At 35.2% G+C, this 15,096-nt stretch overlaps 1 protein-coding gene across 1 annotated transcript in view; it reads left to right on the forward strand.

Annotated features, from left to right (window-relative positions):
- The window catches only part of LOC149799153 (A disintegrin and metalloproteinase with thrombospondin motifs 6-like), a 122,403-nt gene that overhangs the window by 52,555 nt on the left and 54,752 nt on the right, over positions 1–15,096 (forward strand). Inside the window, exons 3-5 of the mRNA XM_089958143.1 lie at positions 12,142–12,208; positions 12,615–12,684; positions 14,366–14,627. Coding sequence (XP_089814269.1) covers positions 12,142–12,208; positions 12,615–12,684; positions 14,366–14,627 — 399 coding nt within the window. The remainder of the gene's footprint in view (positions 1–12,141; positions 12,209–12,614; positions 12,685–14,365; positions 14,628–15,096) is intronic.

Here is a 15,096-nt window from a genome sequence, read left to right on the forward strand (position 1 = left end):
AATACAGTTATCCAGAAGGGTATTTATATATATATTCGTTGCGGACATACAACATTGCCTCATATTTGCTGGATAATGTTGATTCAAAAATATATTTTCTTCGTTCAATGCTTTTTCTAGTAAATGTTCTCATCACAGTACAGATGTTAGTATACGAAGAGATCCAAAAATAACTGACTGGTATATCGAACATTTTTCAAGTTTTAGCCTGTAAAGGAGGCGTCAACAAAACCCAACACGTCAGTCACTTAGAGAATAACTCTGTCTTTTCAAGAAAACCATTAACAGTATTATATTGGTTCCGAAATCAATTCAGCTATAACATCATAAGGATTCGCGTGACCCACCACCAATTTAAATCATGTGCATATAAATTCCAGCTGGTGTTGGAAGATCGACTCAAAACGAACGACACCATATCTGCCAGTTGATATTGGTAGACTGACTCAAAACGAACGACACCCTATCTGCCAGTGAACTTAACAAATGTATAAAGCAAACTTCAAGACAGCTTTGACTGGGCTTTTATGCATTATTTTGGTTACAAAACCATCAGTTTATATGGTAAGTAGAAAGTGTTGTTTAGAATATACATATATATAATATCTTCATTATTCTTAAGGAAGCATCATCATCACGATTTTCTGAAGAATTTCTTTTTTGTTTAATTTTATTCTTTTGATAGCTATCTAATGTCACCATTTAACAGAATTTAATAACCTACACAACATCTACACTTTATTTATCCCGTTAGTTTAAATATTTTTTTTAAAACAAGGAATGATTATCTCCAAAATGCAAACTTATGTGATGCATATACGGTATCTTAAAAAGGGCCATTGCTAATGACAGTTAAGATGTCGTAACACAGAGCCACTGTCCGTCTTTATAGGAACATACACATAGTCACTTCGACTGCCTTATTCAGGGCTCAGGAAAACAACTCGATGGTGTAAAACCTGGCAGAGTTGAAATTTACTACGCAATCGCCCCTGTACCAGGTAGATGCGGATTCGCACTTTAACTCCTTAGGAAGTGTTTGTTGTATCTCGTCGAAATATAAACTTTCTCCACATCAATGCGATGTCTAAATTGCAGAAAAGTGTCACTGTAAATCCAAACACCAGTAAGAAATCAAGGTCTAAATGTGAAACTGCAATGGAACATACTTATAATATTTAAAGATTCTTATAGGTATTTGTGTAACAAACTAACGCTATAGTTTCCTTTCCATCATATTCTAGATTGACCGCAAGAAGGCAAATGAGGTTAGTCATAAGCGAACTTGAACTTCGGCGCTTATTAGGCGTAGGAAATGCACACATAAATATTCTCAATGTGCTAATTTGCATCTATTGGACACAGGGTCGAGAATATGGTAAAACTTCGATCGTCATAACTAAATTTTACACAGTCAAGCACGAGAGGACGTGTGTTTCTTTCCTGAGCACTGTACATGTTTCTCTAACAGCCATGTATTGGATGATACTAATTTTCATGGTTAGGACTAGTTGTAGTATCAAGTATGTTGTTGCTGTTGTTGTTTTGGGGGTTAACGCCATTTTTCAGCACACGATAGGCTATACATGGCGGCCAGTATTAATGGCGGAGGAAGAACCCGGGAAAACCCCGGAAAGAACCACCGACCCACGAGAAGCTACTGGCAAGCTTTCTCACATACCCACATTGGCTGAATCCTAGACTCGAACCGCCGCAGAGTATCAAGTATGCTTCAGGAAGCTATGATTCTTAAGTAAAATGTAAACAGTGTAGTGGAGAAGTGTATTTTATTGAGTATAATGACGACAGGGACGAATACATATTGTAACTCACACGTCCCAAGGACGAGTGCTTGGAAAATCGTTTGTTGAGCAGCGAATTTTAAATAGTTTATCATTCGTTTTAATGTCACCATATCAAACATATTTTAGTTACAGGGTACCATAATGCAAGGAATGACAATATTAGTGTTGGAATTATTATTATTGCAAATTTTCTACAAAACAATCATTAATAATATTTTTTTTTTATACATGGAAGCAACACAGTCTTTGATTTTCGCAAGACAATTTTATAGTTCAGAGTCTGATGAAAAGCAATGCCTGGCTATGTATATGATTTTCCCAAGAAACTTTTATAGCTGAAATTCGGGGAAAAAGCTCTCTCTGTATGACTCTGTGTGTGTGTGTGTGTGATTTGGATTTTTAAGGTAGCTTTTTAAAAAAAAATCCGTCTCATCCCTACGATGTCTGCAGTGTGGCAGTTTGTAGTGATGTCTAGCACTGCGGTATCATGCCGCAGACACGTAGCATGATAACCCACCCAGTAATATTATACTGGCACCAGGCTGACAAGTCCTAAATCTAATCTTTTAATGTTGAGCGCCTAGCGAGGGAGATGCTAGTACCATTTTACAAGTTCTTGGTATGACTCGGCCGGGGATCGAACCCCCGACCTCCCGCAACCGAGGCGGACGCTCTAACCACTTCGGCCACCTGAGTGGTTGCATAACTTAGGACCCGTTCAAGAACTTATTGTAGAGTAGTCATGTACACCTCCATTAATTAGCATTCCTAGCTAAGACGAGTCTTCCATTTCTACTATAAGAAACCTCTCAACAAATTTAGCAGAACTTTTTTCTGCTAAAGAGCATTGATTACTGTGATCAAATACAGAAATTAAAGTGTGCGTTTGATGAAAATATTTTTCTGCAAGACACGTTTTCCGGAGACCCCGGGTGGCAAAATGATATAAAGCGCTCGCCATTAAGGATCGCAAACAAATCTCACATTTGTCTTCGTATAGTGGCCACCACGTATAGCTTATTATATCCTAGACAATGGCATTAAACGCCACAAAATCACAACCAAACAAGATATCTGTTTTGCGCAAAAGAAACACAGCCGGATTGATGTATAACAGCTCATAAATGGCTCATGATTATCCAGGGTATTGTACGCCTTTTGTTAACTTTATTGTTTTCTTTCGCAGTTTTTGCGAGTAGTAAAATTCTATTATTAAAACTGTAATCAGTTTATTTATCATTAGGTAATAAGAGACAGAAAGTCGCAACCCGATTACTTCACGTTCAGTCTGCACCACACCCCTTTGAGCAGCAAACCTTTTGTGAATAAGTGACGTCATAATGACAGTGTAGCGATTACATAATTTGTCTTGATGAGTTGCACAAATGTAAAGAGAAATATGAATCAAAACGAATGGTCTCTCGCTTAGAATACATTATTTTAGAACTTAGTGTTATCTCCGGTTTAAATACGAATACCTGATGAAATCTAGACTGAAAACGTACACCCTAAAGCAGCAGGAGACAAACCTGTACGTGGAATTGTGAAAAGCGGGTGAATGAACTAAAATGCTGGTATCATTTTATAACGCAAATTCGATCTTTGCCAAATATATCGCATATATGCCTGTACTTAATTACCAGTTTAAATAAACACATAATGAAGTTGTATTATAAGCAGAAAATAATTCAATGGTTAATTCATACAAGTAAAGTAAATAATCTTACAATTATATTGGATGCAATGTCATTTATATATCTGCATTTATTTATGTCGCAGCAAGTTGATTATTTCGTGCATAATTTTATCTGGATTGCCCCATGTAGTATTTTGCACCACCCGGTATCGAATTAAGCGCAGTAAGTATGACGTCACAAATCACCTGACCTATCTGGAAATAGTATTGTCTGGACCGGTTACCTGGTCTAAGTCAAAGTGTTCGGTTTCATAAATAATTTTCTTTAAACAAATGTTCATAAACTACAAAGAATGCATTCTATAATAGTGAATAGCGTGAAGAAGCAACACATACATGTATATGTTTTATTTTGTATGAGCGGATACAAATCATATGAGATTACAACTATGTGTTGAGACGATTTCCGTTTGGAAACTGCCGTCCATAACTTGCTTACGGACAACAAATTTTCCAGGGAAGTTCTCTAAACTGCAATATTCTGCGTTTCTAAATTGACAGTCAGCTTCGATGTCGGTCTGAACGTTGCGAATATCTGTTGTTTCTTTTTTATCGTCTTTTCCACACCGTACATAATATATAATTTTTAACTTGATAATTGCTCATGCATTGAGGGCAGACAGCGATGCATCCTGGATTAGAGGTAGTTATCCCTGACTACTTGATTATTGGTCATGCATTGTAATGATATAATGACCATTACAACACGCAATGGTAACCGTGCTGTTTACATCACTTGGTATGGCCATGTTGACAACCCTTGATATGTCCATGTCTACAACCCTTGGTATGGTCATATTTACAAGCCTTGGTATGGCCATGTTTACAAGCCTTGGTATGACCATGTCTACAACCCTTGATATGACCATGTCTACAAGCCTTGGTGTGGCCATGTCCGCAACCTTTGATATGGTCATATTTGCAAGCCTTGGTATAACCATGTATACAAGCCTTTTATGGTCACGTTTACAACCCTTGGCATGACCATATCTGCGTCCCTTGATATGGCCATGTCTGCAACCCTTGGTGTGATCATATTTACAAGACTTGGTATGACCATGTTTACAAGACTTTTATGGTCGTGTTTACAACTCTTGGTATGGCCATGTTTACAACCATGGTATGGCCATGCCTACAACCGTTGATATGGCCATGTCTGTAACCCTTGGCATGGCCATATTTACAAGCCTTGGTATGACCATATTTACAATTCTGTTATGGTTATGTCTACAACCCTTAGTATGGCCATGTTTACAAGCCTTGGCATGGTCATGTTTACAACCATTGATGTAGCCAAGTTTACAAGCCTTTGTATGGTCATGTTTGCAAGCTTTGTTAAGGTCATGTTTACAACCCTTGGTATGGCCATGTTTACCAGCCTTGGTATGGTCATGTTTACAACATTTTGGTATGGCTATGTTTACAAACCTTTGTATGGCTGTATTCACAACCCTTTCTTGGATCACTGAAAGAGATGGATTCAGTGATATATATATATATATATATATATATATATATATATATATATATATATATATATATATATATATATTCATGTTTGCCCAAAAGGACCATGGGAGAAAATAAGATTGAGAATTGGGTTGGAAAATTTCTCATTTCCTCGAATCTTCCTATGTGATACTTTTCCATTCATGAAAAGTTAGTTCAACTAAATCTTAAATTGTTTAATGTTTGGGAAAGCCTCACGAGACTGTTTGGAGAGGAACATTTTTGTGTAATTAACGTTTATGATTTTATTACGGCTACATAAACTTTGCTTACAACTCCATTCTTAATATCACCGTCTGTCCTATCGTGAAATCAGTCTCAGTCTTGAAAAATTATGACGTCAACTCAAGAACTCAGTCCTATAATTAGCCGTAGTGTAGCAATATCTATACAAAAGCTTCATAAAGCAACAACAGCCATAAAGAATAAGAAAGAAGAACTGACATAAATACCTCGCCGAAAAAAAAATTGTTAGAAGTGGTAACTACGTTAAATAATTATCTAATTATTTTGATTCTATGCTCATTATCTCGGTGTCCTTTCTCTTTAATCATGGTTAGATCTGTTCGTGCAGAAAATAACAATATCAAATGTTTAATCTTCGACTTGATTCATTGCGCCTTTATTAAATAACTTTGACCTGATCTTATTATCCGATAATAGATGTCAGAAAAAAGGAGTTCTTATGTTCAGATTTTGTGTGTTGTATGCATCCTTCTGTAAGTCACCTGCAGTCAAAACTACCATATTCAATGCTGTATTAAATTACTCTCATTATATTCATACGTGTCCACGGAGGGGGGGGGGATGAGGGCGGCACTTGACACCCCCCGAATCTAACCCCATCCGGAATTTTAATTAGTCCGTTGTGCATAATATATGTAGCACCTTTGCTTTTGGCTTTGCCTACCACCTCCGCAACCTGTAAAACTAGATTTTATGTGTGGTTTATATGGTTTCTGTCTTAAGAATTGAAGATTTCTGAGCAGCAAAATAATGGGGCGGAAAGTAGTGGTTTTTGTTGAGCTAGACTCGCAGTGAAGACCAATGCTTTAAAAAATATACATTCGGTGATGCATTCCAGAATCTTACTGGACTGAGATATAGGTTAAACCTTGCTGGACTGGGATACAGACAAAGTCTTGGGGGACTGAGATATAGAGAATACCTTGCTGGACTGAGATACAGACAAAGTCTTGGAGGACTGAGACATATACATGTTGCTTGTTCCTTGTTGGGAAGAAGGAATGTGATACATTGTAAGAATATATCTAGGCCGTATCAGACGTTTTCTTTCATCAGACTAAGAACAAAGAACTTATGTGTTTTGTATTTATTACATATCCCCTTTATATCCTTTCAAATTTGTTAAAGTATCCTTTAATAGAAAATTGAATTAAGACATTTGGAGGTTTATAAGATACAATCTACAACCAACCCACTGAAAACCCTCCAAGAACGCGTAAGCTAATACCTAAAAGTGGGCTAGGCCCCAACAGTCTGTGCAGTGATTTACTCTTTAGGTTTGGATTTTAAAAAATGCTTGAATGGGATATATGACTGTCTTTAAAATGCAATCACAGGCAAGTAGAGTTTCCTTATTTCTCAATGTAGGCTTTGGACAAGCACGAAAACAATATTTTAATGTCATATTTATTAAAAACACACTCCACCTCAAAGCAAATTTCAAGGCACTTTTAATGCAATGACATTATTAAGTACAATCAATTAAAGTTCATTAACTTAAAGTACTTTCGAACTTTATTTTTTATAGTTTCATTACAAAAAGATGAAGATGATTTTAATATGAGGATTAGTATTGATTTCTAATAATCATTTGAATATGTTTTTGGATCAGAAACTTCTAAACAATATTGTTCTCTTTTCATTTCGCTTTCTTTTTAACAAGTCGCAAGAATATTAAACACAATAGTTTTAACTTTAGAGCAATAACCACTACTGATATTTCATCCGTTGACTATTCTTGAATATTACAACGATGAATACGTGGTTCCAGGCCAGTGTATGACACATAAATTTTAGATGTGCGATACGGAAATACAGACTAAATAAACACCTGTATAGTACACCAGATCAGCCATGTGAGATTGAATGGGTATGTAATAACAGATAAGAGTATACCAACCTATCGCACTCAAGCTGTCAGTTATTTCCTAGTATATCATTTTATTTGGAAAGCATATTCAAACAATTGAGACAGACTATATTTTTTTACGAAATAGATTCAATATGTCTTTTTGTGCAAACGATCAAAGGTAGTGCATGAAATTTTAATTTTTTAACATCAATAAAAGGTTTGTACTATCTAATTTCCACTAAGCACGAAAGATTGAGTAGAAGATTTTAATGAGCAATTCAGGTCAAAATTCCTATTAAAAATCAGTGCCGTTTAAAATATAGGGAACGAAATTAGTATATATCCATATCCCGTATTAATTGCATTCCAATCATATTCAACACTTTCTTTATTGGTAAGAAAAATAAGAAAACAAAAACCAGCACAACGGGTTTTCCATGTCTTAAGTTATCAGCACAAGTCCGAAGAAAATTATGTCACCACGTGCTGAACTATTATAAAAAATTAGCAATTATCAACTTAGAGAAAAAGGGATATAAGCTGCTGACAGCTATTAAGTTTTACGGATGCAGGCCAAAATATGTTTAGAGGTGAAATCAAGTGCCCCACCCAACCCTCTTGACCCTAGGTGCGGGCACGCATGGCGTACGCTGTAAGCCAGTTCTTCTCGAGAATAAAAGCGAAGTTCATATACAAACCCCATATTTAACACCAGACAACATACCCTGAAAGGTCGTGTACAGCGCACACTGAAAACCCCTGATTCTTAAAGGAATACTGCCATACTGATATACATTCCATGCGTATAACGTCGGACACCAATGCTTTAAAAAGGCAGTGAAGAGTGCGCAACGTAAACCAGTTCTTCCCGGTGAAAATTGCCAAACACATGCACATTCCATACACATAACGTCAGACAACATGACATTAAAGGCTGTTGAATATATTTAATAAAATTTACCAAAATTTACCATTATTTGAATAAAAGATAATTTATTTTCTTGTTGTTTTCTACATTTTATTTACACCTGACCTGACAAATTATTCCCTTGTTTTGTTTCCTTGGTGTTTTTTAATTATTTTGTTTTTAATTTTTGCTTGACGTATGGTTTAAAATTTGAGCTAAATATGAGAATCTCATTCAATTTTGCATATACACTTTGTATGTATAAAATAGGTTGCAGTGATCGTGGTGGAAGCATTTTATTTTGAACGATTATAACAAAGAAAATCTAACAATTAAGAGTATGAGTTTTAAGTAAAATTTAAATTTTATTCTCCCATATTGAACGGTAAATTTTACAATCATTTTGTTTTTCTATTACTCTAATATCGTCACGATCATTGTATTGAAAAAATATTTATATGACTATAACAGGGTGAACACAAGTATTTTCATTTACTTTAGAAGTCAGGTGCAAGAGATTTTTAAGATTAGGAATGTAGATTTAACCTTTAAAAGCAAAAAAATAAAATAAAATAAAATGCGCTCTTCTAGATTTACTGTCCACACATCCGTAGCTGAGACGAAAAGTCCGTAAAATGTGGTACTCGTGCTATGAACTGGTTTAAATCGGATTTTTACTTGCTTTTTATTTTTGAGTATCACGTTTGTTTCATTATTGAGTGGTTTTATACCATCTACTAATCGACATCAGCCGTAAGTCAACCGTTCTTTCATTGGGAGAATGATTGCATTAACAAGATAATTTATTTACTTTAGTGTCCCAATGTTTTCTTCCAGTAACATATATTGTTGACAAGAAGGTACGTTCATGTTTGTACATTAATCAAATTTCCTCTACGTCCTCTTCCACCCCCAAATCCCCACCCCCCAGCAAAAATAAATAGTTGCCTTCTGAACAGGATAATTTGCAGGATTATGAAACCGTATTCATAAAAATCCCATTTACAGTTTCACAATCACGCAAACTATCCATTTCAGTATACGGAAGAAGTACTTACCTGTTCCAAAATTATTTGTTTTCCTTTCGTGAAGCCTTCCTATACTAAAGTGAAAGAGGCAGTTAAGTATTGAACAATGCAAGTATTTTTCCCATGCCAAGTGAATTATTAAACTGAATCAACAGCGTAACAAGAAATTCTGCTCCTTACCCCGCCCCCATAAAGCAAAATTATCCACCAATTAAAAATGCACTGGATAGTGATTTTAGCCCCCACCTCACCCCCGCCAATATGCCTTTTCCTTGCCCCTAGCCCATTCCCCATAATTGCTACGCTACTGAACGAAAGTAATGTTCTATTAAATAAGTATAAATCATATATAGCGATCTTAAATGTGTCTAACGTATCTCAATGTACTAAAATCACATTAAATCCAATCTGGTACAAACCGACGCAATTTACAATGGTAACTTCTCTAGACAGCGCGCGAAGATATATTTATTGTAGAATGTATTGCGATGCCGCAAGTCTAATTACGATTGCTTTAATAACTGAAAATTAAGCTGACTCATTTAAAAAGATATTGCTTGGTTTTCCCTATTTTAAGTTCTGCTTTTGCTCTAACTAGCTCAACTCCTGTTAGTTATTACCACCTTTTATACGATCTAGACGCATACTGAAGTCTTATCAACTCGGTTAACGTGTGAAGTTGATTTATACTGACATAAACTTCCACTCCAGTTAATTTAAACAATAACGAATTAGAAACGACTTCATAGTTGAAATTTGATAACATTATATCTATATGAAATGTTTGACCTCTTTGATGACAGCGTGTCAGTCTTACTAGCGTAATGATTATTCATAACATACGTCAATAGACAGTATGGCGGGTTGTATTTAGCGTAATGACCACTTCTAGCATACGCCAATAGACAGAAGAGCAAGTTGCATTTAGCGTAATGAGCATACCCCAATAGAAATTATGGCGGGTTGTATTTACCAGATCATCATGACGAATGGTTCCTCTGTTTCTTTTTTATTAAAAAAATAAGATTTAATATGAAGCAAGACAAACAATGCATATCTCAAATTCAAGTTTAATCAAACATGGTTTTATCCATTGTCTTTTAGTAGAATTTTATTCATAATAACAAGTATTTTGGTGACAAAAGGTCAAACAGTACTATTTCTTCCTTTTTTGTTAGTGCTCTGCTGGACATTTGAATGTGAGCGATGCAATCAAGATTGCCATGTATTTGAGATCATTAGTACATGCAAGGGTTGGATTGAAATTGTTTTAAGTAGTAAAACTATTCATTTTCTTGTCACCACTTGCGCCTCTTTAGTATTGTCGTAGGGAAAACTAGCCTTTGTCTTGTCTCCAGTCGTACCACTATAGTATCTTTGTCGTGAAAACCCTCCGCAGTCTTGTCTCCGGTCGGGTCTTTAGATTGTATCTGTAGTGAAAACTATCCTTTCCCTTGTCTCCATGCGCATATCGATCTTTACTTTTGCAATGCAAACTCTCAGTTGGCTTATCTCCAGTCGCACACCTATAGTGTCTTTGCAATGAAAAACATGCTATCTTGTAGATAGTCGCACACCTATAGTGTCTTTGCAATGAAAAACATGTTATCTTGTCGACAGTCGCAAATATATAACGTCTTGGCAGAGAAAACTATCTGTGGTATATAATCGTACCTGTACAGTATCTTGGAAGTGAAAACTATCTGTTATTTTGTCTACAGTTGCGAGTCTATAGTATCTTAGAAGTAAAATCTCTGTGTTACATATAATCGTACCTCTATAGTATTTTTGAAGTGAAAACTATCTGTTGTATATAATCGTACCTTTAAAGTATCTTGGAAGTGAGAAAAAAGTAGTTTTCTTGTATTTTTTGGTTTCTTTATATTATCTTGGATATAAGCCAGATTCACCGAAAGTATTTTTTACACTTATATGATTCTTTTTTTAAAAATTGTTTACAGTGGCATTTTCGATGATTCTTGAGTTATTCGATTAGTAGAACCAATATATAAAAATAAAGTTGTTGAAAATAGTTTCTCTGTCGTATTAGGTAACACGTCACTGAAAATAAAAGATCTGTCTTTATACTCTTAGTTACCTTTTAAAAAGAGTGGGTCATTTTATTCTGCAAGAAAGAGAATCACTGCACAGATTAAGAAACCTTATTTGCCTTAAAAAAAGAACCTTGTCTTTACTAATGGATTTACAATTGAAACTTTCTAATAATACTGTTTTGCCGATATTGTTATACGAATTTGAGATATAGTGATCATTTGGGTGGGTTTTTTCTTGTGATAATTTTTAAGAAATATGCATATACTGGTTTCTTTCGAATAGTTTAATTTTTTACAATAAAAAAAGTACTCCACTATACATGTTGTATGGACAAACAACTGAAAATGCATCTTACTGGGAACGTGTAAAATTTATAAATTATTATACCTCGATTATTATATGACAATACGATTATTATATGACAATACAATTATTATATGACAATACGATTATTATACGACAATACGATTATTATATGACAATACGATTATTATATGACAATACGATTTTTATGACAATACGAGTATTATACGACAATACGATTATTATATGACAATACGATTATTATATGATAATACGATTATTATATGACAATACAATTATTATATGACAATACGATTATTATAAGACAATACGATTATTATATGCATTATACGACAATACGATTATTATGCGACAATACAATTATTATATGACAATACGATTATTATACGACAATACGATTATTATATGACAATACAATTATTATATGACAATACGATTATTATACGACAATACGATTATTATACATCAATACGATTATTATACGACAATACGATTATTTTACACGATGCTGCCTCTGGTGATATATTTTCAGTGACTTTCCTTGGTCCAAAAGCTTTGTTCGATTTAGGTCTTAATAATTCCGATTCACTAAGAAAACAGTCACAGTGCATCTAAAAAAACGATATATACAAACTTGGCATGCTAGTCTTTCCAATTCCTCTAACATGCATCATTTCTGGCTTTATAATTATATCTTACGTTCTTTTTTCACATTGCAGGAAAATGACTTTATTGAGAACAATCCGTTACTGAAAGATTTTATTAACACACGGCAGCTGACTAAAGGTAAATCAAACGTATATTGCTTGGAGGTGGAGTTGGGACAGAATTTATGTATTTATGTGTTTCTTAGAAATTTAGAAGATTGACCGTTGGCAGTAGTTTTTAAATTAAATGGTTCTTCATATATTTAATTCTGGAGGGTGTCAGTCGTTGATCAAAAATAAATTGGGATTTTTGAAGTTGATTTCGAAAGTTGCAGAGTTGCAAATGTTTAAACACGAACATTCTCCGATAGTTATGACAAAAGAGAGGAAAGTGAGTAATATCGTAATATGAACGAATTACTTTCTAATTAACTTTTAAAGAGACGAGAGTGAGAAATGTCTTCATGAATACTGATACTGTTTAATTGCCATATATGAACATTGTTAAAATTGTTTTTGTGGTTTTTGTTCCTTATGTCTTTTAGAACATCATGAGTTTGATATATCCAGACTGGAAGAACACGTAGAACACAATGGTTCAGTGCTGAAAAACAGGTGAGAATCCAATAATTATTTTTCTTTACGTGTTTGGGTGTGTGTCTTCTTGTGTGTGGGTGGGGGAAATAGAAAAGAGAAAGATTAGATTAGATCACGGTCATTTTGTAGTTGACATTTCTTCAACAAAGTGAAAATGGATAATTGGACCACACAATGCCATAGCATTTATTCCATAACAATTTTAAACTGTACGCAACTTGTTCTTACTTTTCACATACAAATAACAATTTTTTAATTTTATAATAACAGTTTATCATTCCAAGTACTCAGAAATAGTCAATAAACACACCGACCCTGATAAGAAATTAACTCCGAGTTTTAGAAATAACAAGACAGCCTTCTTGTCGCTTGAAGGGAAAGCAAACGTACGCTTAACTTTATCTCAAAGATTTATTACTGGCCTTAATCAAGGGGATAAATTGACGTACATATGGACGTATGGCAGGGCCGCGGACAGGATTTGTGGGCCCTACGAAACGTTCTCCAGTAGGCCCATATGAATTACAAATTGTGACGGCCGTGGGCTCCCTGACCGTTGTGGGCTTTAGGAATTTTGTCCTAGATGCCCTTCCCTGTCCGCGGCCCTGACGTACGGATCTGCAGTCGGACATCAAGATGATCGCTAAGTCAAGCTTCTGCACAGGTCGACTCAACAAACCAAAAGTAGCCATCATGATATTCTTGATGCAATGTAATATACCATTTTCTCCATTTCATTCATGATTAGTACATTAACACAAGAGTGCTTGCCATGAGTACTTTGACCATTTCAACCAACTGGAAATAGTTTTAATTGTTCCTTGTGTGGCTGAGACTGATTCCGATTTGATACGAATAATTGAGGCTGATACCGATTTGATAATCTGTGTTGAGGCTGATTCGATTTAATCCGAATGGTTGATTTTATAAGCTTGTTTGAAAGAAATTGCATACGTCTTTACATGTCCGTTACATATGTATCTTTTCCTGATGGAGTACTATGTGCGAGGAATTATAAATTTAGTTTGTCAGGATTTCAGTCATATCAGAATGTAGACCGAGATTTTCCTTCTATGAAATTTGCTTCCCATTGCACCTATTTGCCTATTTTTGTCGCACTGAAAGAGACAAATAATTTCAAGGTGCAAAACAAGTTCGGTCTATTTCTGCAATTACTTGTGGGGTTTTTTGTATTTTGTTGTTGTTGTTGTTGTTTGTTTTCTCGCAACTTAAATCTCACTTCGGGCAACAATAACCGTACCTAGCCTTTCCACCCCACCACGACCTTTTTGGCATCTCTGTAACATTGTTTTTGTCAGGTTGTGATTTGATAACGTAGCAAAAAGAGAAAAATACTCATCTTTAGCTGCTTGAAAAGAATAATGAGAAACCGTCCAGTTAAAAGATGTCAGAAAAAAAGAGAGTTATGACGTCATAAATTCCGAAGTGTTCTTTCTTACGTTTATTTCTGATAGTTTCAGGAAGTTAGGAAATATTGTGCTTAATGAAAATTCAATGGTCAGAACGGGTATGACGAATAATTGTATCGTTCATGAATTTTGCACTAAAGGTTTCAAATATCACCAACAGTAGTTTCAAAGCGAACGGGTATACTAAATCTTCATTGTACTTCTGCGTCATTTGATTTGCAGTATGTGTGAAATTTGCATATTGTGTCTTTTATACTCTTTGCATTTAGTATTCAAATTCAAGACTTTCACCGTCAAAAGCGATCAGGATCCTTCGACAGTCCGGTAACACTTTTCCTAAATGCATACGGGGAAGAGTTCACACTAGAACTGTGGCACGTGCAATCAGTACTTGATCAAGGTGCCACAATAGTTACACGTGCTGGCGATGGGGAAGAAATAAAATGGACAGGGGACCCTCCTGACTGCTTCCTTCGAGGAATGATGACGTCACATGCCGGGACTGCATCCATGTCTTTCTGTGATGAATTGGTATGTTGGTACAATTGTCTGCTCTCATTCAAAAACTGTTTGTCTCTTTCCTATTCTAGTCGACTAACATCAACTTTCTGAAAGTGATTCGGAAATGATACTTCCCAAAAATTTTGACAGACTAACATCTGGCTGGATGTGCGAAGAACAAACTTCTATAAACCGATATGTGTGGAAAATAACACTCGATGCCATTTCAACAGTCACTGAAGTATCAGTACTTTTAATTTTCTTGTTGTTGTTGTTCTCGTTGTTGTGGGGTTTAACTCCATTTTTCAGCACAGCACAATATAGACTATACATGGCGGCCAGTATTAATGGTGGAGGAAGAACCGGGGAAAACCCCGGAAAGAACCACCGACACACGAGAAGCTACTGGCAAGGCTTTTAATTTTGATTGCAATCCGTATTTCATTAACCTCAGTCTATTGCATATGTTGATGCTAATGATGTTATATAGCCATTGCTA

The sequence above is a fragment of the Sinohyriopsis cumingii genome, chromosome 5, assembly GCF_028554795.1.
Source record: "Sinohyriopsis cumingii isolate HCF-2022 chromosome 5, ASM2855479v2, whole genome shotgun sequence".
Lineage (NCBI taxonomy): Eukaryota > Metazoa > Mollusca > Bivalvia > Unionida > Unionidae > Sinohyriopsis > Sinohyriopsis cumingii.